Raw genomic sequence first — 23,134 nt, forward strand, 5'->3', positions numbered from 1 at the left:
GTGCACCAAAGTGTGAAGAGACAAAGAGTACGTCACTCCCACTATCATTGTCATAAGTAATTACATTCACCTCTTCAATTTTGACATTGCTCTTCTTAGGTTGACTGTCTTTCTTCTCTTCCTTGCTATCATCTGTCTTCTTGCCCTTTCCTTTCTCTTTCTTCCATTTGTAGCAGTCACATTTAAAGTGACCCTTCTTGTTACAATGATGGCATTCAACATCTTTGCCACGTGATTTACTGCGTCCCTTGCTATCAGATTTGCCTTTCTATAGTGATCTTCCCCTAGTATCCAAAGCACTAGAAGACTTACTGGATGCATTGTTTTACCGATTCATTTCTTCCATGAGTAGAACACTCTCGACATCAGCATACAAAAGAATCGCATTCAAATTGCTCATAGCAGTCTTGAATGTATCCCAACTCTCTAAAAGAGTGCAAAGCAAGAACGTAGCCTTAAATTCTTCATCAATCAAGAACTTCAAGGCAACCAACTGGCTAAAAATAGAGTTAAACTCACTCAGGTGAGTAGACATTGCTGCACCCTCTTTCATACGCAAATCCATAAGCTTTTTCAACCAATACACTTTGCTTGCAGCACTTTTCTGTGCATACAATTCTTCCAGTCGAGTCCATGTAGCATATGCACAATCCAAACCTTCAATGTTAAGCAGCAAGGCATCAGAAATCGATAGCTTGATGGTTGAGCGTGCAAGCTCATTTAACTCATCCCAATCTTCCTGTTCCGTGTCTATGGGCTTTACTCCTTTGGTTTTAATCAGTTTTGCTTGCTTCTTTTGCAACAGGATATTGTAGCACTGTTTTTGCCAAACTACAAAGTTATGTGCTTCTTCAAGCTTCTTTATGTGCATTAGATTACTGATATCATTGCTGCCAGCCATGATTCTCAACCCAAATGTGACAAAAAAAAAACAGCAAATGCAGGCCCAAAACTGTCACCCAAGTAACCAAGGTACAAACAAGTACCAACCAATAAAGACCACTTAGAAGCACAGATTTCAAATCTGTAATTAAATTTTTAGAAGCACCAAACCATGTGCTACAGCATTCCACAACTGATTACAGTTGTTCCAAGGGCATATGCATCACATTACATGAGCAATCCCAAATTTTAGCTGCAATTTCTATTATACATGTACCCACGGGCATAAAATTTGACATGAACGGTCAAAAGCCCCAAAATTTTTGTGCTCAAAGCACCAACCACACATCTGCATTTTCTCTGTCATGCATAGAACATGCCAATTTTGCCAAAATAGAGCAATTTCAGAAGAACCCCAAAATTTTACCGAGTGTTGATGTCCAAATTGCATGGAATTCAACCTGCATGTACATAAAATGACTAAATGCTGCACAGATTTTGCCCAAACTGCAAAAGCCCCAAATTGCACGGGGTCCAATGTACATCATGTCGAGAAATTGGGTAAATTTCAGCCCAATTTGTGCATGTACATGAAAAGCCCCAAATGTTGGGGACAAAAATGTCACAAATTCCTGCAATTTCTGAGACAAATTTGTTTGTCCTGCATCACATTTCCCAAATCTGGGAAAAGCCCCAAATTTTCTGGCCAAGATTGCACAGATTTCAATGAAATTGACTCATCCAAGAAAAATCTCACTTGCATTTGAGAATCCCCAAAAATTTTCTGAGGCTTGCACATTCAATGTCTGCAATTTCTAGTCCAGAGAACATTGCAATGGGTGTCAGGCACAATTTTGGAAAAACCCCCAAATTTCAAGACACAGATTTGCCTTCTGTGCTTGTAGGTGTGAACACCCGGTAACGGAAAGTAATTCAGACTGAAATTTTCTGATTTCAATTTTTTTTTAAAAAACGGGCATTGACTGCCCGTGGTCCATGCGGCTACGTTACGTCCGTCACTAGTGCAGGCCCCCTGTCGCCCGTTATGCGGCAATCAATCATAGAACGCCTGTCGCGATTGCAGCCCGTTTCATCTGGTCCTAATCGTCTGTCTACAGTGTGTCCTCTAGGGTCGCCTATCGTTCGTCAGCTGCTGCAACCAACTGTCAACTGCTGTAACTGACTGCCTCCGCCTACTTGCAAGGTCAAAAAATGACCTCACGACCTGCTCGCTTGTTGATTGTCGACTGCTGCTCGTCGAGTCCACCTGAGACTCCTGCAACACCTGAGCTGTCTCTTTCCCGCTCTGATACCAATTTGTAGTGACGGAGAGGCACGAAGATCGAGACAATAGGTGTTTGTTGCGCGCCGAGAGACAAAGAGCGTGAGAGAGAGCATAGTAGAGAGTGTGCACGTTTTTAGGTACAATGACGAGTGTGTACCTTAAGGTTTTTAGATAGATATATATATGTGTGTAATACAAGTGCTAAGGATGTGTTTACACCCGAGCACATTTAAAGGCACGAGGCCTTTATTCCCAATATACGTCTGATTAGCATTTTTTAACAGCCCCAAAACACACTTAATTAATGAAAAATGCAAACATGGTGCGAGGTTTGAGAGAGTTTTAGTGGTCCCCAAAAACCTTAATTTTTTGGGACACCCTTCAACATCTATAACTGCAAACTGCCCACCATTCACCCTAATGCCTTCAGTGCAAGTTCTCACTCTATTGCATTTGGTCCATCTACCATCGCCAATCCACAAATTACCTCCTTCATGCATTCAACTCTCAATCAGCCAAGTGATAGGTGGCAGCCCTCCCTCGTCATTCAGCACGTGTCAATTCTACAGTCTACGTTCAGCCTTTTTACCCCCACGCGGCAACTCGCGACCATCATCTCCCTGCTCACAGCCATCCCACAATTGCGTTCGCAACTTCCTACTACCAACCTCTACTCCAGACACCTTCCCTACTATCGCCTCAATCGTCTAACTCTCTAATGATCAACGTTTGGTGTTTTCCTTGACTTCCGCACTCTGACCAATAGTCATAGCACTTGGGATCCATCTCTGATGGACGTCACTATCCAATATTGCATTGCTCTTTCCTTGGGCATTCTATATACTCTTACATTCAACCATGGCATTCATTCACTTCAAAGTTCTTTCTCTCTGTATTTATCTCTGTTATTGAGTTTTGAGTTTTTGCGTTTTGCGTTTAGGATTTAGGGTTTTTTGCTTGTCTTTATATGTCTCTTTGGTTTTCAATCTAGATCATACATGTTCTTTTTCCTCAATGCAAACCCTAGCATATCTTCACAACTTGGACCTTGGTGGATCATCCGAGTCACAAGAAAATCATTGAGACCAGGTGGATTTTTAGGACCAAGCTAAAAGCTAATGGGACTTTAGGCAAGTACAAGGCTCGCCCTATGATACAAGGATTTCGACAAAAGCAAGGTATTGACTATGAAGAGACCTTTGCTCTACCACACAATTGACATATTTTTGTCTATTGATTGCACTAGCCGCTCACTATGGTTGGCCAATCTATTAGATGGATGTCAAGGATGCCTTTCTAAATGCTTATCCGAAGAAGGACATCTATGTGGAGTAACCATCTAGATTTTTTTTTGTTGACCTGAAAGATAAGGTCTTTCATTTGTGAAAGGCTCTTTATAGGCTAAAGCAAACACTAAGGTCTTGGTTCCAAAGGATGAATGAGTTCCTTCGGACTCATGGATACCAATCTACCCATTATGAACCAAAATTATATATATGTATCACTTTGTAGGGGATCGCCTATATCCTACTATACGTTAACAATTTACTTCTTACTCACTCAAATTCTGCTATCATAGCAAAAATCAAGCCCATGCTTAGTTTTGCATTTGAGATGACTAAACTAGGCTAGTTGTCTTATTTTTGGGGGGATAGAGTTTGCTCATTCTGAGGGATATATTTTTGTGTCATGCCAAAAATACGTTCTTCAACTAATAGAACAATATTGCACTGATCAAACACAGTTTGTGGCCACACCTCTTGATCCCACATCCACTTATCTAAGGATGCTCTCAGTCAGCCCTTCAATGAGCGCACCTACAAGTCTACTGTAGGAAAGCTTCTTTGGTTGACTCACACTTGCACAAACTTAGTGTACTCGGTTAGTTTGCTTAGTCAATACATCATGCATCTAAAATGTCACATTGGATTGTTTGCTTGCATGCTTTGAGATACCTACGGTGTTCTTATTCTCATGGCTTGACTTTTGGTCATGATTTGTATTTGTAAAGCTATATTGATTCACACTAAGCAAGAGATCTCAATACCCGGTGTTCCCATAGCGGCTATCTCTTTTCCTCATGCACGGCTCCCATCTCTTGGTCCAACTATAAGTAAGAAATGATGGCAGTTTTCATGGCGGAGGCTAAATATAGGGCTCTTTACAATGGCATTTCTGTTTCCTTGTACTACCCCAACTCTCATCTATTGTGACAACCAAAGTACAATGGCACTAGTTTGTAACTCCATCATCACTCTGCGGACGAGATACATTTAAGTACACTTTCACTTCACCAAAGAGCAAGTTGAGCTAGGCACTATTCACTTTGAGTTTATGCCCATGATTATAAAAGGACACTTAGGGAAGTGAACAATTCTCCTACAAGGCCACTAGTCCAAGTGACACCGTTGCATAGCATTTTGCATGAGCATAGTCACTTGCATTGCCTCTTGCATAACTCTAGTGCATGCATCTATGCGCATTTATCCTGTTTTAGTCTAACCAAGTTGTCTTTAGAAGTCGCAACTTGGGGCAACCCAACTAGTAGAACTTCATAGCATTGTGCATTCTTCACAATTGAACTCTTATAGCAATTGGAAAAAACTGTGGCAATTAAAAGCACACCTTGTGTATTAAATAACATTGACAAATGCAAGATGCACTTCCACCAAGCAGACAACTTTCCTCCTACTGTGAATCAAAGGGGCAAAGAGGACGATTGTGCAATGCAAAAGCATAAAGTAATCCTTAAACTCAATTGCGCAACACACAAGCAAAGAGGAATAATCACGGTTCCTTCACCAATTAGAGATACCTTTCTTACATCCGTATCCACTTGAAAAGAATATACAGACAATAATTAATCAAGAAGTCACCCATAGTCCTCACCAGCACTCCTGCCAAGTCACTTATGTTCTTTGTTCTACATATAGTTCAATGGCCACCCTATCCACTTCCAATTTCTACAAGAGCTGATCTTCTTGGTTCCAAATGAAGTTTCTCTACAATATTCCTAGCACTTGCTTAGTCTTGATTAAAACACCATCATCAATTCACATAACAGCTAGTCTATGCCACAAGACTCAATAAGTGGTCATGCAGAGAACCTTAACCACATAAATCCATTTTCCGGAGTGCCTACCTAAAAACTTTACCTTTGAAGCCTCAAAAATAGAAGAGAACAATCATACCATGCAGAGACCAAGTTATGAATGCTTGAAGAAAGCACAGCATCCTTGTGGTTCATCCAATGGAGTCATTCCACGTCCCTTAATAACATCTACTTTCTCCAGCATAGCGACCACATCTTCCATAGTAGGCCTCTTATCTGGGTCTGCCTTACAACATTTTTTTATTATAGCCGCCAGAGATTTGGGACAGCATCTTGGAATAGGTGGGCATAATTTCTGTTTGTATGAGCATCGAAGGAAGACATCAAAAGTTATTTAGGTGCAGCTGATATGGTTCAGATTATCCCATATTGCCAGAAAACCCAAGACCTAACTGGATTTTGATTCATTCTCTACCCAAAACGAGAAATTCCAGAACTTACTACAAAAATTGCTCAAGGGGATACAAACCTTTATAAACTCTTTTGAAGATAGGGATTTAATTCCAATCCTCCGTGGTGTATCACAACAATAGATCTCCCACAGAACAATTCCAAAGCTAAATACATCACATTTCCGATCATATGGTTTGCCATAGAAGACCTGTTGTGCATATAAACATATTGATTTTAAAAGGCTGGCTCAGCACATGGAGATGTTGCCTTACATGAAGCAACAAGAAGCTTTTGAAACTTGAAATTTTACCTCTGGTGCCATGTAAGTAAGTGTTCCAGTTCCACCTGTCATATCTTTTGGATTTTTTGCCTCTACTCTTGCCACCCCAAAGTCTGTTATTTTAAGATTTGTGTTCTTGTCTAGAAGGATGTTATCAGACTTGATATCTCTATGAACAATATCTTTAGAATGAAGATACTGCAATCTGCAATAAGGTAAACTTGTCAGCAAACCACATCAGAAATACTGAAACCTGAGAAGGAAAAGACAATTATCAAAGAATAACATCATGGAACTGCAGTCTACAGTTCTCTTCAAATTGACTTCTGCTCCCAGGGTTTCAATATTCAAAGCATGCAACCAGGAAGAAAACATTTCATACTTTCCAAATGCAACATGCTTGGCATATTGAAGCAAATGTACCCAAAAAAAAAAATGTATATTCAAAGTCTTAAATTTTCTAAGATGAGACACTCTCTCCAAAATAGCCACGAGGAAAAGTGGCTCACAAGCAAAACAATCAGGGGAGCTTGATCCTACCAGGACAAGTGTATAACCCCTCCATCATGTGAATTGAAGTGTCAATTAATCAATGTGACATTTATGGGGGAAACATCTAAAAGGAGCTGCGACCATTTATGTATCATAGATTATGCACATACAGCATTCAAGGGTGCACGTCTAACTAGCACACATAAAGGGCACATTGACCACAGGCTTAAAAGATTTAAAATGCAAGACTCCAACTAATGAGCACATGTGCACAGGGGCTAAAGCCAAGTCAGTGGTGGGGGATGTGGCAAGCAGCCACTAAAACATAAGCCTCCAACCAATTAAAGTGCATGCATAGTGCTAGAGCCAAGTGAGTGGGTGATGTGACACACATGCACCACACTTGCTAAGGATTAAAACACAGGGATCCAGCCAATTAATGTCTGTGTATAGGGGTAGAGCCACATATGTGGGTAATGTGATCAGCATACACCACACTTGCTGAGGATCAATGTAATTAATTACAAAAAGGGTCATGCCAAGATTGGAAGGTGAATCATACAGCTCATACACTCCTCTCTCTCTTCTCTTCACTATTTAATTGCTAAACCCCTAACTTGCAATTCAGACCAGCAAGTACTAAAGCCTTACTTTACTCCAATACCAGCAACAAGACCTTGGGGAAAAAGATGCAAAAAAATACAATTTAGAAATTTGTTTTTTTATACGACCTTCAAAAATGAGAGACCATTGCTCGAAAAGTGCTCATGACTGCAACAAGATTCAATGCCTGATCAAAGAAGGTTTGTAAATAATGTCGCCTGCATCAAAACTACCATGTGGGCATTGATTGCAGCCCCATGGTTCTATCAGCGGCAAAAACAATAGTCCCAGCCACTGCAAAAACAAGCCACGAGTGCACTTACTGGTGTAATAGGCACAAAATCACAGGATTACCTTTGACAGTGCAGAAATTGACACATAGCGAGTCCAAGTGTTAGCCTTGTACATGTCATGGCTGTACGGGCATCATACTTGAGTGCATTTCATTTATGAGTAAGTGACACAATTATAGCTGGCTGACTTGCATCAATGGCCTCATTAAATGCTGGCTAACATGGTCATCATTTTCTCTTTTTCAGCCTATTTAAAGACTACCTCTCCTCCATCTCATCATCATTCATACATGCACACTGCATCCTACTAGAGAGAGGGAGACTCAGAGCACTCTGATGGTTGCTCACAACCCATGCTTTTGTACAGACTCATGTTTTTGGTATATGGATTCAATTTCCTAAGTTCATTATTCTTGTTCTTTGTGTTTCGAGTAGCTTCATCTTTTTGCTTCCATTGCTCTACATTCATCTGACATGGTATCAGAGCCCAAGTGTCTTGGTTCTAGTGCATTTTCTTCTACTAACTGCTATTTCAGGTCTGATACATCCTCACAATTGCTTCAAACTTTGTATTTTACTCCTGTTGACATCCCGCTGGCTTGGACACCTCATCTAACAACGGGGCGGCAGTTTTCAATGTCAGGTGGCCTATTTACCTTGTGTTTTTGGTGTTGCACCCTCCTTTTTCACTGCTTCAGCCTGCATTTTGCTCAGCCCAGCCATCATTTATACTCAGCTGCTGACATTTTCCCCATTTCTGCAGTTGTTTTCAATTTTCTTTACACAAGCATCAACATTTTCCTACCTGCATTTCCATATTTTCCACATTCTTCTCAGGGAAGGTTCACACATGACAGTTGCTGTGCCTCTGTTCACTACACTCACTTCACATATTGTTCCTCTCTTGTCTCTAATCTGAACACTCCTGCGCTCTTGGTATTAGGCCTATTAACCAGAAATGCCCCATGTATTCTCTCTAAACCTCCTGCTGATCTTCTCTGCATCTCATCTATCAATCAGCTCCTCCATGTTGTAAAATTGATGACAAGCCCAAAGGCCTCGACTATCTAACTTCGAGTGTGGTGATGAAAGTGTGGTTTGTGTAGAAGCACCTCTAGTACTTGTTTCAAGTCCTGCCTTGCATCCCAAAAACCCTCTCTTCCATCCAATTGGAATGAAGGCAGCTGTGAGGAAGCAGTCCTAGATTTGGACAATGATGGTGTCGAACTGTATTCAACACGTCTTTGATGCATCTCAAAGGGAGTCCTACCAGAACTTACCTCTTGTAGGGCATCTCCCAAGGTGTGGGAGAAGCTCTAGCTCATGTAGAAGGATCCATTGACCATGAGGGTTGTTACCTTCAATGGCCAATTGCAAAAGTACAATTCAAGGTGTCTAATACATTTCAGCCATTCATTCTAAGAGTGATACAAATCCAAGATCAGCTTTGCAACATGCCATCCCCTCTTCGCAAAGCCCATCTGGTGGGGTTTGCTTTCTATGAATCACCTATGGAGCAAACATTGAATTCTCCCATCAGCTTCTAACATACCACATCCATGCTACTTGATCACAAGTTTGCCTTACAATTATAAGGGAGGTTCCCATCTCATTCTGATAGTCCCCCCTTCGGGTGCTTTGGCTACTTCGAACAAAGGTAACAGAGAAAAGAAAAAGGGACAAATGATACTTCTATGGCAAGAAGGGCCACCTCTACAAGGATTGCAAGCTAGCAGTGTTGCCCAAAAAAAAAAAAAACGAAAAGGAGAAGCAACAACATGAGGACTCCTCTAACTTTGCATCATCCTCAAATTCCAATTTGGATTTCAACCATGCGGCGAAGGTCATGGTGACTTCGAAATCATTCTTCTAGTCTCGATGGTGTCAATATCCCTCATGACTCTCCAATGCCAAAGAGGGAGTGTGAGCAAGTGGTGGTAGTTAGGCATGTAAGCCTCATCCATATGTAAATATAGCAATCACTAAGCATGGCTTTCTATCGGCGCCATTTAATTCAGGCAAGTTCAAATCCAAAGCTGGTTTTCCTTTTAAGTTCATTATGGGAGGTGTGATAGAGAGCGATTCCCACATAAAAGGGCACTTTAGCCGTTTGGCTAAAGGGGGGAATCTATAGTCATGATGTGCTTTCCATGGAGCTAGTTTGTGATAGGCATTGAGATTCAACTATTTCTACTCTCTATGATCAAGTATTGGTACAAGTGACATCGACATTAGTGTCTTTCAAGGCACCTTGGTAATGGCTTGGTCACCCACTACTTGGATATGGCACTATTTGATTGTCATTGCTATACATACTATGGTGAGTCTTTCATCATTGTCTATTTTATTATATCATCACCCATGATCTAAGAGAGGGTGCTAGTATTGTACATATCTTAGCTCTACTCGCATCATGCTTGAGTGCATTTTGTTTCTAAGTAGGCAGCACATTTAAGGCTGGCTGACATATATTAATGGCCTCATTAAATGCTCGATCCTAATCACCATTTCTTTTATTTCAGCCATAGTAACAAAGAATATCCGTCCCATGTCCCCCAAAACAAAAAAACACCATCCCAGATAGATCTACCGAAGGGGATGCCAAAATAAAATGAGGGACATCCCTATCCCATCCTTGACAGCAACCGCCCCCTCCCCTCCACGACCTATTAGCAAGATTGTCAACTTGTGTGAATCAATGCATGCCATTTAGGGCTGGGCACATTGTAATTATTTTAGGCATTTTTTGTCAATTGGCATTTATGATGTCAATCGGCCAGCATTTATTTGGGGCATATTTTATGCCTATATATAGTGGGGGTCCTTCTCCTTCTCATTCATCATCATCATTCACCAGGTGGACTTCCTGTTGGAGTGAGGAGCCGGTGCTAGTATCCATGCAGCCAAGGACTCACTATTGTACGCAATTGTCTTGTGTTTAGTATATGGATTCTCTTTCCTTAGAATTCTTCTGAGTTCTCTTCTTTGCAGTGTTCTCTTTTTCTTTTTCTTTTGTCTTGTGTTCAACAGTTCATTTCAGCACTTGTTTATGCTTCCATTGCTATATCCACTTCTCAATCGGATTCTACCAATGGTTACCTCCTACATGACATCTCCAAAAGTATGGGTGAAGCTTCAGATGTTGTATAAGGCACCTTCCACCATGTGTACACTGACCCTTTATGGCCAACTTCAGCAACTGAAGTTAAGCCTAGGGAACCATTCTGTCATTTTTGCTACGTGTTACATAGGTAGAGGACCAACTTCAACACGTGCACTCTACCCTTCCAAAGGCACATCTCATTGCAATGGTACTCCACAAGCTCCCCTTCGATGGAGTGGCCAATGCTTTGAGGGCGCAGACATCTTCTACACCTGTGAGCTTCACGCATACATCCTCAATGCTACTTGAGTATGAGGCATCATTATGCTTACAAGGGAGGCTTCCATCTCATTATGAAGGTTGCACCAAGGCCTTTACTGCTTTAGAGAGGGGCAACAAGAAAAAGAAGTCGAAGGCCCAATGTTATTATTGTGCTAAGAAGGGGCATTTGCAAAAGAACTACAAGGAGTTAGCAATCTCACAAAAGAAGAAGAAGAAGACACAGACACGGGATGTAGACTCCTTCAACAAGTCATTCTTTGCGTTAGACTCTAACTCTAATTCCAATCCTCCAAATAAAAAGATGTCCAAGGCGTGGAAGAAATCTACTCCTTTAGGTCAAGGGAAGGGCTTGGCTACCCCTTTCTTTGCTACTTTCTAGTACAGGTGATGCAATCATCCCTCACGACTCTCTAGTGCCACAGCAGGAGAGAGAGGGTGGAGGGTTGACATGGGGCAGCCGAGTCTCATCTATATAGGCATACAATTGCACAAGTTCCAAAGAGGGACATCCTTGACGCATTGACTGAAGCCTGGCAATTTCAAATCCTGAAGCTGAAATTGACATCTAGGTTCATGATCCAAGGAGGGACGTCCTTAAAGCATCGACTGAAGCTTGGCAGTTTCAAATCCTGGACCTAGGATTAACATCCAAGTTCATGATAAGCTCATATTTGACAAAGCGCGACTTTGGCTCCTAGACTTGTGCTCACATGACAAGACACTCTAGCGGTCTGGCTAAAGTCTGAGAATCCATGGTCACATATGTTCAAAGGCATTTTTGACAAGATGGTTTTACTGTCTACTGTGAGATATTGATGACGAACATAGAAACGTGCTATGATTCTTCTCTATTTTCAAGGGCTAGTACAATCGACATCAGCATCATGTTCTATCTAAGGCACCTTAGTGGTGGCTTGATCACCCACTGATTGGGTATCCATGAATCTACTCTGATGATTCCATGTTATATAGACTATGATGAGTCATTCTCCTTGTATCATTGTATCATATTACCCATGATCTAAGAGAGAGTATCAGCAAGATTATCGACTCATGTGAGTCAATGCATGCCATTTAGGGCTGGTCACATTGTAGTTATTTTAGGGTTTTTTTTTTAATGGACATTTCATGTCAGTTTGGTATTTATGATACCAATCGGCCAAACATTAATGTTGGCTAACCGACATTTATTTGGGGCCTATTTTATGCCTATATATAGTGGGACTCCTCCTCCTCTTCATTCATCACCATTTACCAAGTGCACTTCCAATTGGAGAGAGAATCGGGTGCTAGTGCCCATGCAACTAGTGACTCATTGTTATATGCGACTATCTCATGTTTGGTATATGAATTCCATTTTCCAAGCATTCTTCCAAATTCTCTTATTTGCAGTATTCTCTCTTTCTTTTTCTTCTATCTTGTGTTCAACAGTTTATTTCAGCACTTGTTTATGCTTCCATTGCTGCATCCACTTCAAACAAGGTGGTCATCCTCTATCACGTCCCCTTGTCAAGGATGGCTAACAAGTGACTTTTTTTCCCTTTTTCTTTTTAGGATTGTGGGTGGGTGGATATTTCAACCTTCTTCCAAGGAGTTTAATATGTAAGTTATATTTGTTTCTTTCCCCTTTGTCACACACACATGTATACAAAATCAGCATACTCTTGTATAAAGTCATATCAAATCAGCCCACATTACACATGCAATTTTTTCTACAATGGAATATACATGTATACACACATACACATGCATATGTTCTTTGGTAGTACACATCCACCCACCACATTACATGTATACATTTTACAATGTTATTTATGTATGCCGTCGCACCCCATTCCCCCCATCACCATTTCCTACTTTTGGTTGTCCCACATTACAGATACAATTTTTCTACAATGGAGAATACATGTACGCATGCATGCACATGCATATGTTCTTTTGTAGTACACATCCATCCACCACATGCATATGTTCTTTGGTAGTACACATTCACCCACGCATCCATCCACCACATCACATGCATACATTTTAAATTATTACTTATATATGTCGTCCCCTCCTCCATCCCACCGCTCGTCCCATTTCCTACTTTTGGCTGTCCCCCGCCTTATGTTATATGATTTCAACCTATTTGAAGGCTACCTCTCATTCATTTCATTAGCATTCATATATGGATAGTACATCCTACTGCAGAGAGGGAGAAAAGGAGCACTCTCCTAATTGGCACAACCTGTGCTTTTATACATGCAAATTTCATTGCACAACTTCATTATTCTAAGTTCATGTGTTCTTGTTCTTTTGTTGAATTCTTTCTATTTGCAATAGCTTCATCCTTTTGCTGCCGCTGCTCCACATTCAACTAGCACCAAGAGAAGTAATGAGTGCAATAGTTGCATTCACAATTTCAAAATTCATTGTTGTTGCATTAACGCATAAGTCGGACACATGCTCATTGCAAGCACTGGGAAGAACGTGAGAATGACAATACTTAAAACGTGACCAACTCAATCAATTGTCACCATGAAAATTAGAATATATATATAGAGAGAGAGAGAGAGTCGACACCACATTAAGAGGGGAACCAACCCCTACCCCTTTACAAGATTTTATTGAAACAAAAGCACAAGCACCAAGTACTTGAACCATATACAAAAGAGTTGATTTGCTGCAATTCTAAAAATTAGGGTTTTGAAACCCTAATTTCTACAAACTCTTAACAACATGCTGATTTTCTTTTTTAGTGCTTGGATTAGATCGAGCTAAGAATGAGAGATAGATAGGAGAGTAAAAAGCATATGGCTGAAATTTCAACATGAGAGCTTATTCCAAATGGAGAGAGAGACCTCCAATATAATAGGGTAAAAGGCCTCTGGGCCTACCTGTGTACACTGTGACCACCCATTCTTTATTCATATATAATATGATAGTGCAATAAGGCTATCAGTTTAGTTGGACAGCACCTATATTGTGCGTGATCCTCCCGCATCTTCCTCTTCTCCTTCTCCACTGCCATTGCATCCTCTTCAATTGGTATCAGAGCTTTGGATCAGAGCTTGATCATGGAGCTTGGCCCGGCATTACTTCAGCCTAGATTGAAGACCTAAGGCTTGGAGCTTCAATGCCAGCCATGGCTTCTTCTCCTCGAGGTAAGATTTCATCTCCCGGCTCTCATAGGCTCTTTGCAAGTGTTCCTTGGCTTCATTGGGCACCTTGTATGCCCCCATTTTCTCCCTTATCCTCAGCATTTTGCAAGTGTTCCTTGGCTTCATTGGGCTTGAATCGACTTGCATTTGAGAATTTTGTGGAGCATTTTGCATTTGGTTGGCTTATCATTTATGCAACTTAGATGCTATTTGGCCCTTAATGCCCCGATTATGGATCTTGGATTTACTTAGATACAGATACATGTTTGAGTAGTGCTTGCTCCATTGTCTTGGCAGTTGGTTATTGAGATTTCATTACTCATTGATGCTTGGTTCTTTGCGGGTTACTCCTTGATCACTAGACTTCTTGACAATGCTTGGGTTTAGCAGTTATGGCTTTGTTGCTTCTATGTTGCCTAGCTTCTATGCTAGTTGGGTTGTTTTTGCCCATATAGGTCAAAGAGCAATTGCTCTTGATGCTTACACGGCTATGTACTTTGTCTATTGTCATGTACTTTACAGAGCCACTTATTTGGATGTTGTTGTACAGATACTTGGGCTTCTCCTAGAGCTTGACCATTGCAAGATCTTAGGCCACTTACCGGTCTTGCATTGACTTGGATGCTACTATGTGGTCTGATATATTGTAGAGTCATGTTTGTCGTTATGGTTATGGGCTGATTTCATGGCTGAATACCATACGCTCTTATGACAGATGTCTTATGCTTTACCGTAGTATGGTTGGTTATGTTATGTAGTTGGCTACGACTCTTCTTCATGTGGGAGCTTTTGCATCCTTGGTTGATGCCTTTATGTCCTCTCGTCCGTTGAGGTTTCATGAGCCTTTGCAGCATGCTTCTACCATTGGTGTACTTGCAAATGATTGTCTTTATGAGCAAGTTCCCTCCATTGAAATAGCCCTCGACTGCTTGAGCTCCGTGGAGGCTATGGATAGCCCAATTTATAATGACTTGGATTCCTTGTGTCGTCTTCTACAGGTTCTTCTACTTCAGATGTTGTTTGCTTCCATTGTGGGAAGCTTGGGCATGTTCAAAGAAAATGATGCTTTAGACGGATTAGAGAGCAGCAAAGACAAAGACGAACTCAACATGAGCAAAGAGTCAGAGATACAGCGGATGCAACAGGTGTTACCACTCTTACTAGTGGTGAGGTACATGCAGTTACCCATGATGATGCAACCCATGATGATGCAATTGAGTATGTACTCCTATCATCTTATTTCCCTACAGCTTACTTGCTCAGTGATCAAGCCTATGTGTTTGATTGGCTTTTGGACTCTATGGCATCTTGTCATCTTACCCTCATAGAGCATGGTTTTCTTCTTACATGGAGGTTGACGGATGTATTTCTTTGGGCCTTGAGCAGACTTATGCTATTCTTGGTATAGGAGACATACGCCTAGCTTTGCCTAATGGGACTTCTCTTATGCTTAGGGATGTTTTACATGTTCCCATGCTCAGTAAGAGCTTGATTTCTGTCAGTCAATTGCATGATGAGAGTTACTCTGTTTCTCTTCAGGATAGGTCATGGAAGATCTATCGTGGTTACTTGATTTTGGCCAGAGGTTCTAGAGTTGGTTCTCATTACCCAATGTATATCTCTCATGTGGGAGATTCTATGGTTGCAGTTATCTGGATACCACATGCATTGTTATGGCATTATCACCTAGGCCATATGCACCACAGAGAGATGGAGATCTTGTCTCGTTCAGACTCATTGCTGCCTCCTATGTCACTCACAGATCTTGATGCTTACCCTAATTGTACTCTTGGTCCTTGCAGAGCCCCCTTGGCTTATGGAAATCGTACGAGGCATGCTCCTCTAGATCTTGTCCATTGTGCAGTATATGGACCTATGCCTTCCCAATCACTTGGTGGAGCGTCGTACTTTGTGACCTTTGTTGATCATGCTACCCACCGTGTTTGGGCTTTTCCCTTGGTGCAGATTGAGGATGCTGCAGTTATGCTTGGCAAGTTTATGGATTCTGCTGATAGCAGGCCTAGGTGCTTGCAGATGGATTATGAGAGTCATGCTCTTCCTCCCAGCTTTCGGACCTCTTATCAACAGTATGGCATTGATTTCTTGTGCCCACGGTATTATGGGATTGCTCATGGCATGTGCCTGCTAACCTTACAGGCAAAGGTTGCTTCTATACTTACCACAACTGGGTTGTCTTATGGCTTTTGGGCTGAGGCCCTTATGACGGCAGTCTATTTGGTTAACAGGACGTCGTGCTTGACCTTGGATGGTATTACACCCCATGAGGCATGGAGTGGCATGCAACCCTCCTATGATTACTTGAGGATGTTTGGCTGCTAGGCATCTGTATGTATGTCACATGAGCCTATGTCACGTAGATGTATCCTCCTTGGTTATGGAGATGGTGACTTTAAGGCCTATAGATTATGGAATTTGAATGCCCAGCAAGTCATAGGCAGCCATCAAGCTATCTTCCATGAGACGCAAACACCTCTCAAGCCTCTTGATGAGCGTTCACTACGCTTTACGCCTGATTTTACAGCAGCTATAGTGCCATTACAGCAAGCTGTTTATGCTGAAAATGAGGCACTTATTGGCCCAGATGACATAGCTATGCATAGCAGTCAAGGTCAGGATGTTGATGGTCAATTGCTAGACCCCTTGCAGGCTCATGAGAGCCGTTTTCTTGTAGTTTTGCAGGTTGGACAGCCAGCCATATGTCAGTTTTCCGCTTCACTGACGCCACATGTAGTCTTAAGACCCCGTTGAACGAGTGTCCGGGATGCTGGCTCTCTTTCAGTGATTGACTCTAGAGAGTTTGACTACTCTCTATTGTCTTGCATCCGCTACTCTAATGCTTTATAGCCGTACACTGATGAGTTGTGCTTGCTCCATGAGAAGCATTCTTGGATTGCTCCATTGTATGGAGCTGCGGGATCGCTTATCTCCTAGATGTCATGGACTCGGGGATGCTTGACTCTTCTTTTGCAGAGATTCACAACACTTCTTGCACAGCTCGCTTTCCAATTGGGCATTGGGTGAGATGTCGTGATTCCTCACCTTGTTTTTTTTTCTTTTCTTTGTTTTCACTCCCCAGCCACATTGGCCTTTTAGTGGGAGCTTGTTGGGGTAAAAGGCCTTTAGGCCTGCCCGTGTACACTGTGACCACCCATTCTTTATTCATATATAATATGATAGTGCAATACGGCTGCAATTCAGTTAGACAGCACCTACATTCTGTATGCTCTTCTCTCCCGCATCTTCGTCTTCTCCTTTTCCACTGCCATTGCATCCCCTTCACAATACATGGGTGTGGAACTTGGAAACATAGTTGTCAGGTACGAAAGATAAAATATCGTACGGTATGATAAAATACGGTACTAAATGGTACCTTAAGATTTTATGAGGTATGGTACAATATGGGTACCAAATTTTTTTAAAAAACTGGATTATTTGACTAAAAATAATAGAATAGATATTTCAAGTCTAAATAGCAAATTGCAATGCTATTAGAGTATATAAGATGAATACTTGAGGCTAACATGCCAAAACCTAATGCTACATGCACATCATACGCTACTGCTACCTCCAACTTGTAACTACATAGATAGGAGTGGATACATTCTACATGAACGATTATACAAATAAGAGAAGTGTGGGCTTGAGAGAGAGAAGATTGAGAGAAATTGTTCGAATCTCAAATATCCTAATCTCATGGGAGGATCATATTAATATAAGGAGCATTTAGCTCATCCCAAAGTGCAATTTGAATGGGAAAAGACGTATCCATTAAGTTGATACCTTACAGTACTAATACGTAAGGTATGGTACGTAAAGTATGGTATAGTATGAAACCTTTCGTACGTGGTACTAGTGCAACTATAGTTGAGAGAGCAAGAGGCTACACACACACACACACACACATACACAGAGAGGCTTGAGAGAAGAGGCTTGAGGGAGAGAAATAAGAAAAAAGAAAAAAAAAATTACAGACTTGAAGGAGAGTGACCAAAAAGTACTTGTTTTTTCGTACTAAATTGTACGGATACGTACCGTACCGTACTGTACGAAGACAACCCTGCTTGGAAAGTAGAGGCTACAAATTACAAGTGTTTGCTGAAAATGACAAGTGTAGGACACCCCTTGTGAACGCTCCGAACAACGTAGTATGCTTAATAATTATGATATTCGCTTGTTTTCGAGATTTAATATAAAAGAGAATGAACACTTAAAGCTGAAAATGAAAATTACTCACAAATTACAGCCATGAAAATGTAAAAGTAATGGAGACAAGATTGAGGGTTGAAGATGGGCAACCCCGCCTTCCCCCCCCCCCCCCCCCCCCCCCCCCGAAGAAATGTATTTCTGCTCAACCCAAGTCCCTTAGGGAAGAGCTCAGTTACAGTAAACTTGAGAGTGAGGAGAAGTAATTCTCACTCTCACAAGATCATGCAAAGATGTACAAACACACATGCATTATCTATTATGCAATTATAAGAACTGATTTCTTTACAGTATGAGAGAAGAAAGAGGGGAAATCACCCTTTCTCCATCGTTGAATAGTAGTACATGGATAGGGCTTGCTTCTTGTTGCTAAAATGGAAGAAAGAGCTTGAGAAGGAGGTGTTGTAATGAATTTACAGGCTTGCTGTCCTGTAAAACAGCAGTGATAGAAGAGGGAATATGGAGGAATTTGATAATGGAGAAGTGGGGAATGATGATGGGGATAGATGGGGCCAGTTTTTGGCTATCTAGGGATGCTGTACATGAGTTTACAGCAAAGAAAAATGATGCTGAATGAAGAAAAACGAACTCTTATTTATAGAAGAGGGAAGAGCTAGTACAAAAGGGGAAAGTGGAGTAGCACAAGACGTGTCCAGCCACATGTCATGAGATGTGACAAGTGGTAGGACACTTGGAAACTTGTGTGACAAGTATCTTAGCACTTGTCTCTTCTCTATGGCCTTCCTTTTTGGGCTGAATACTATCAAGAATAGAAACAACCAAATTTAGTAAGCACAGTCATAGTACAGAACTTACTATTTTTAGAATGACATCCCTATTTTTTAGGACTAGCATTTTTAGGCTAATTCGAGGCTCCTAAAATTTAGGAACCTCCTAAAATTTAGGGATCTCCTAAAATTTAGGGACCCCCCCAATATCAGTGTCATATGAAAGCTTTTTCCGTGTTCATCCCAAAAACGGTATTAGAATCTCCATGTGACTTTCCTATGCAAAGAAATGTGCATTTCAAGCTTTCAACCCACACATGCACATTATACAAGCATTTCATGATCATGCCATCTTGTTGATTGTAATTGTCTGTTCTGGTGGATCTAGCCCACACTTCAAGGCATCAATCTTTTCTGTGTGCGAGTCTAACCCTGATATGCGTGAGTTCTGGTCACAGGCGCCCAATCGGGCCATATAGGTGGAAGTGTGAACTATCTTTTCTCTAACCCACCGCGTGGGTCCACCATAACCTGTGACCACTCATCAATGGCCAGCTCCAATGCACTTTTCTTTATATCTAATTAGTGCAAAGGAAATAAATTTAATAAATCATTATATAGACAAATTAATGAAAAAGGATACAAATTCTGTTTCTATAGAGTTGTGACACCCCTACACTTCTCTCTTTCAAATGACACATGTCCTATTCTACATATCACATGTCATTTTTCTAGAGAAGGAAGCTTGCAAGCCTTCTACTCTCAAAATCTCTTAAAAGGTTAAGGATTTGAGATAGCTACTAAAGACAAAATTGTTCCATGCGAAATTCAAAAACCTTTGATAAAAACAAAATTTCCATTTGAGCAACTTTCAAAAATAATAACCTCCTAAACTTTAGGAGTCGTCAAATTTAGCTTCTAGAGAGCTTCATTATATAGGTTCACGAGTTCATGGTCTGTTTCTTTGATCATGAGCATTTGGTTTTACTAGGTGAATTTCAGCTAAATTTAGGTGGAGGACTAGAAGCCATTGAATTTGGGGCATTTCCATCGTCTATGAAGTGGGTCAAGGCCAATTAAGTACCCGAATCAAGGGGCAAATCGGATTGAAGACTTACTGATCACTTTGGACAGCAAGGGGAGTTTGGATTGCGAAGGGGATCAGGAGAATCCCATTGTAAATCAACTTTTTCTTCAATAAAGCTAAAAAAATACCGAAAGGGGCACCAATTTTGGGGTCAATTGGGTGTGCATTATCCAAGATCAGTAGATAAATTTGTATTTTCAAATTTGCATTAATTGTTTGCTATTGTAATTAAGTTGTTATCAAGGATTTACCACCCATCCACGGAAGGAAGGCTGGTTACATAACCCATGATACTTAAAGATTTGTTGAATAAATATACTAGCCATATATTGGGACTTAATAGTCTTCTTGATTGCAATGAAATGAGTCTATTTGCTAAACCAATCGATAATAGATCATATGTCATCATTGCCGTTAGATCATTTTGGCAAGTCAAAAATAAAATCCATAGCAATGCCTTCCCAAGGTTGACTTGGAATTGGTAATTGTTGCAATAGCCCTACAAGCTTTTAGCGATCAAACTTAATATTTTGACACACAATACATTCTCTTGATAAATTATTCAATGTCTCGTCAAAGACTTAGCCAAAAGAAACACATTTCAAGTGCCTTGGTTGTGGCTAAAATACCAAGATGAGCCATATAAAGAGTAGTATGACATTCTTCTATTACTTTAGGCCTAAAATCTTTAGTAACGCATAACTTATTCTTCATCAAAAGAAATTCACCTTTGGTAACATAGAAGTTTACCCTTTTACCAAGTTGTAAATTCTCTCACATGATTTTAAAATCTTCATCAAAAGCACATGTCCCTGATACTACTAAAATTTGTATAATGAATCATGGATACTGTATGAATCTAAGGTCTTCTTGACAAGGCATCAGCTACCTTGTTTTGCTTTCCAGGAATATGAAATATTGAGCTAAATAGTTGGCCCATTGAATATACTTTTCAAAAATATTTGGTTGGTTGAGAAACTATCTCAAAATGTCATGGTCCGTCTTAATGAGAAATTCTCCACATAAAAGATAGTGTCTCCAATCTTTTAAAGCTTAAATTATGGCCATCAACTCCTTTTCATAGGTAGTAGCATTCTTTTCTACATTTTGCAACCTTCTACTTGCATAAGCAACTATATGCCCTTTCTAGTTTAAGACTATATCAATGCAATCTCCTGAAGCATCACATTTCACAAAGAAAGGTTTCAATAAATTAGGTCAAATCAAAATCGATCCTTTGCTAATATAGAACTTTAGAGCTTCGAAAGTTTTCTTTTATAGTTTGGTCCACCGGAATGCCACTGCTTTCTTGGTTAAATCATGCAATGATTCAGCAACCACTACAAACTATTTAATGAATCTCTTGTAATAAGAGCATAATTCCAAAAAACTTCGAACTTTATAAACACTAGTCAATTATGGCCATTCTACAATAGCCTTGACTTTTTCTGGTGGATCCATCTAAATCTCATCTTTTGGATACAATATGGCCCAAGTAGTGAATCTCTTCTAGAAAAAATTCACTCTTTTTACCATTCACATAAAGTTTGTGTTCGTGGAATTCTTGAAATACTATTTTCAAGTATTGCTTATGCTCTTCTTCATCTTTTGAATAAACCAAAATATCATCAAAGAAAGTAATTGTAAACTTCTAATGTGCTCTAAAGATTCTTTTCATCATTCCATTAAAGTCGCATGAGCATTGATGCGACCAAATGGTAGCACAAGAAATTCATATAAACCAAAAGTTGTCTTAAATGTTATTTTATGAATATCTTGAGGAGCAATCTTTATCTGATAGTAGCCACTCTTCAAGTCAAACTAATTGAATACTTTGCATCCATCCAAGACATCATCAATTCTTGGAATGGGAAACCTATTCTGAATTGTAATTTTATTGAGGGTCCCATAGTTCATACACATGCGTTGAGATCCATCTTTCCTCTGCACTAAGAGAACTGGAAAGCAAAAAGATGAGAAATTGGATCTTATTAGACTCTTCTCCAAGAGCTCATTCACTTTATAATCTTCTCTTGTTGTGTTGTACTCACATAATAAGATGGCCTATTTGGAGGTAAGCTAACAGGATGAGATTAATGTGATGATTTTCTAGCTTCTCTGGTGGTAATTCGTCAAGTAAAGTATTTGCAAAACAATCTTCATACTCCTTTAAGAAAGTATGAAACTCATTCGGTCCTTATTCATATTTGAGATGGACTCTTCAATTCTAGACTCTTTGTTAGAATCTTTGAGAAAAATCAACTGCGAGAAAATAGACTTTTTCATTGCTTTACAAAATTGTACGTGGGATAAGATAAAAATAGAGTTTCCTACCACTCCCACATCAAAAGATACATTTTTACCCTTGAAAGGGAATCTAAACTTATTCTGATTCCAATCAATGTTTGGATCTATTTTTCCATACAAAGGTATTTCTAATACAATATCACAATGACCAAGATTTCCCATGACAAAACTCTTATGATCTACATTATCTCCTATCTCAATTCGTAGTTTCCTAAGAATGGGAGTAACTTCAAACTCCATTCCTTGAAAAGCAACACCTAACATTTCTGGTCTTTCAAACCTCTCCTTTGGTAGATGTAGAGCTTCGACAATTCAAGGACGGATATAATGATATGTAGCCCCTATATCAAAATGAATGAGAACAAGTTGATTAGTAATCTTACCCCAAGCCGTAAAAAGCTTCATTTTCTCTGACAGAGTTTCATCCTATTGCAAGGATTCTTTAGGTACAACATTTTCTTGAGGTGTCTTTTGGGGTTAGTTTTCTTTATTTACCTTATTAGAACATTGACTAGCCATGTGTCACTTTTCTCCATAAGAGAAACATCATCTTTCTCTTGTATATTCTGCTAATTGCTGATATGTTAGCTTCTTTTTGTATGGTAAAGATAATGTATCTCCATCCTTATGCTTTGGTTCTTGTTTATTTGACTTCTTTTGGTCAAACACCTTGGTTTTCTTCCTTTGTGGTTCTTCATTTGAGGCTTTACCAAGCATCCTGTTGAGATATCGAGCTCCACTCGTGATATGCCAAGGTGACCGTTGTGCATTTATGTCACCGACTTGTTAGTTGCAGATGCGGTTGGTACACCGCCCATGAATAATAGCTAGATGACAGCTATCATTATCTACTCTAGTTTGTGGCTCAGTTAGTATGCCATCTTAGTTAGTTGAGTTTGGTTTGAGACCCATATATAAGG

At 40.2% G+C, this 23,134-nt stretch overlaps 1 protein-coding gene across 3 annotated transcripts in view; it reads right to left on the bottom strand.

Annotated features, from left to right (window-relative positions):
• Nucleotides 1-23,134, bottom strand: part of LOC148026929 (serine/threonine-protein kinase 52-like) — a 62,572-nt gene that overhangs the window by 23,650 nt on the left and 15,788 nt on the right. For 2 of the 3 annotated variants that reach the window (XM_087691460.1, XM_087691459.1), the window contains exons 5-7: nt 5,983-6,157; nt 5,749-5,880; nt 5,359-5,574 (exon numbers count right to left, since the gene is read on the bottom strand). In XM_087691460.1, the coding sequence (XP_087547586.1) occupies nt 5,374-5,574; nt 5,749-5,880; nt 5,983-6,157 (508 nt within the window). In that variant the 3' untranslated portion in view covers nt 5,359-5,373. Of the gene's footprint in view, nt 1-5,042; nt 5,170-5,358; nt 5,575-5,748; nt 5,881-5,982; nt 6,158-23,134 lie in introns of those variants that run through there. The other variant, XM_087691461.1, reaches the window with a different exon arrangement.

This window comes from Lygodium microphyllum, chromosome 13 (assembly GCF_053477565.2).
Source record: "Lygodium microphyllum isolate KBCC chromosome 13, Lygodium_microphyllum_v1.1.10, whole genome shotgun sequence".
In the NCBI taxonomy this organism is placed as follows: domain Eukaryota; kingdom Viridiplantae; phylum Streptophyta; class Polypodiopsida; order Schizaeales; family Lygodiaceae; genus Lygodium; species Lygodium microphyllum.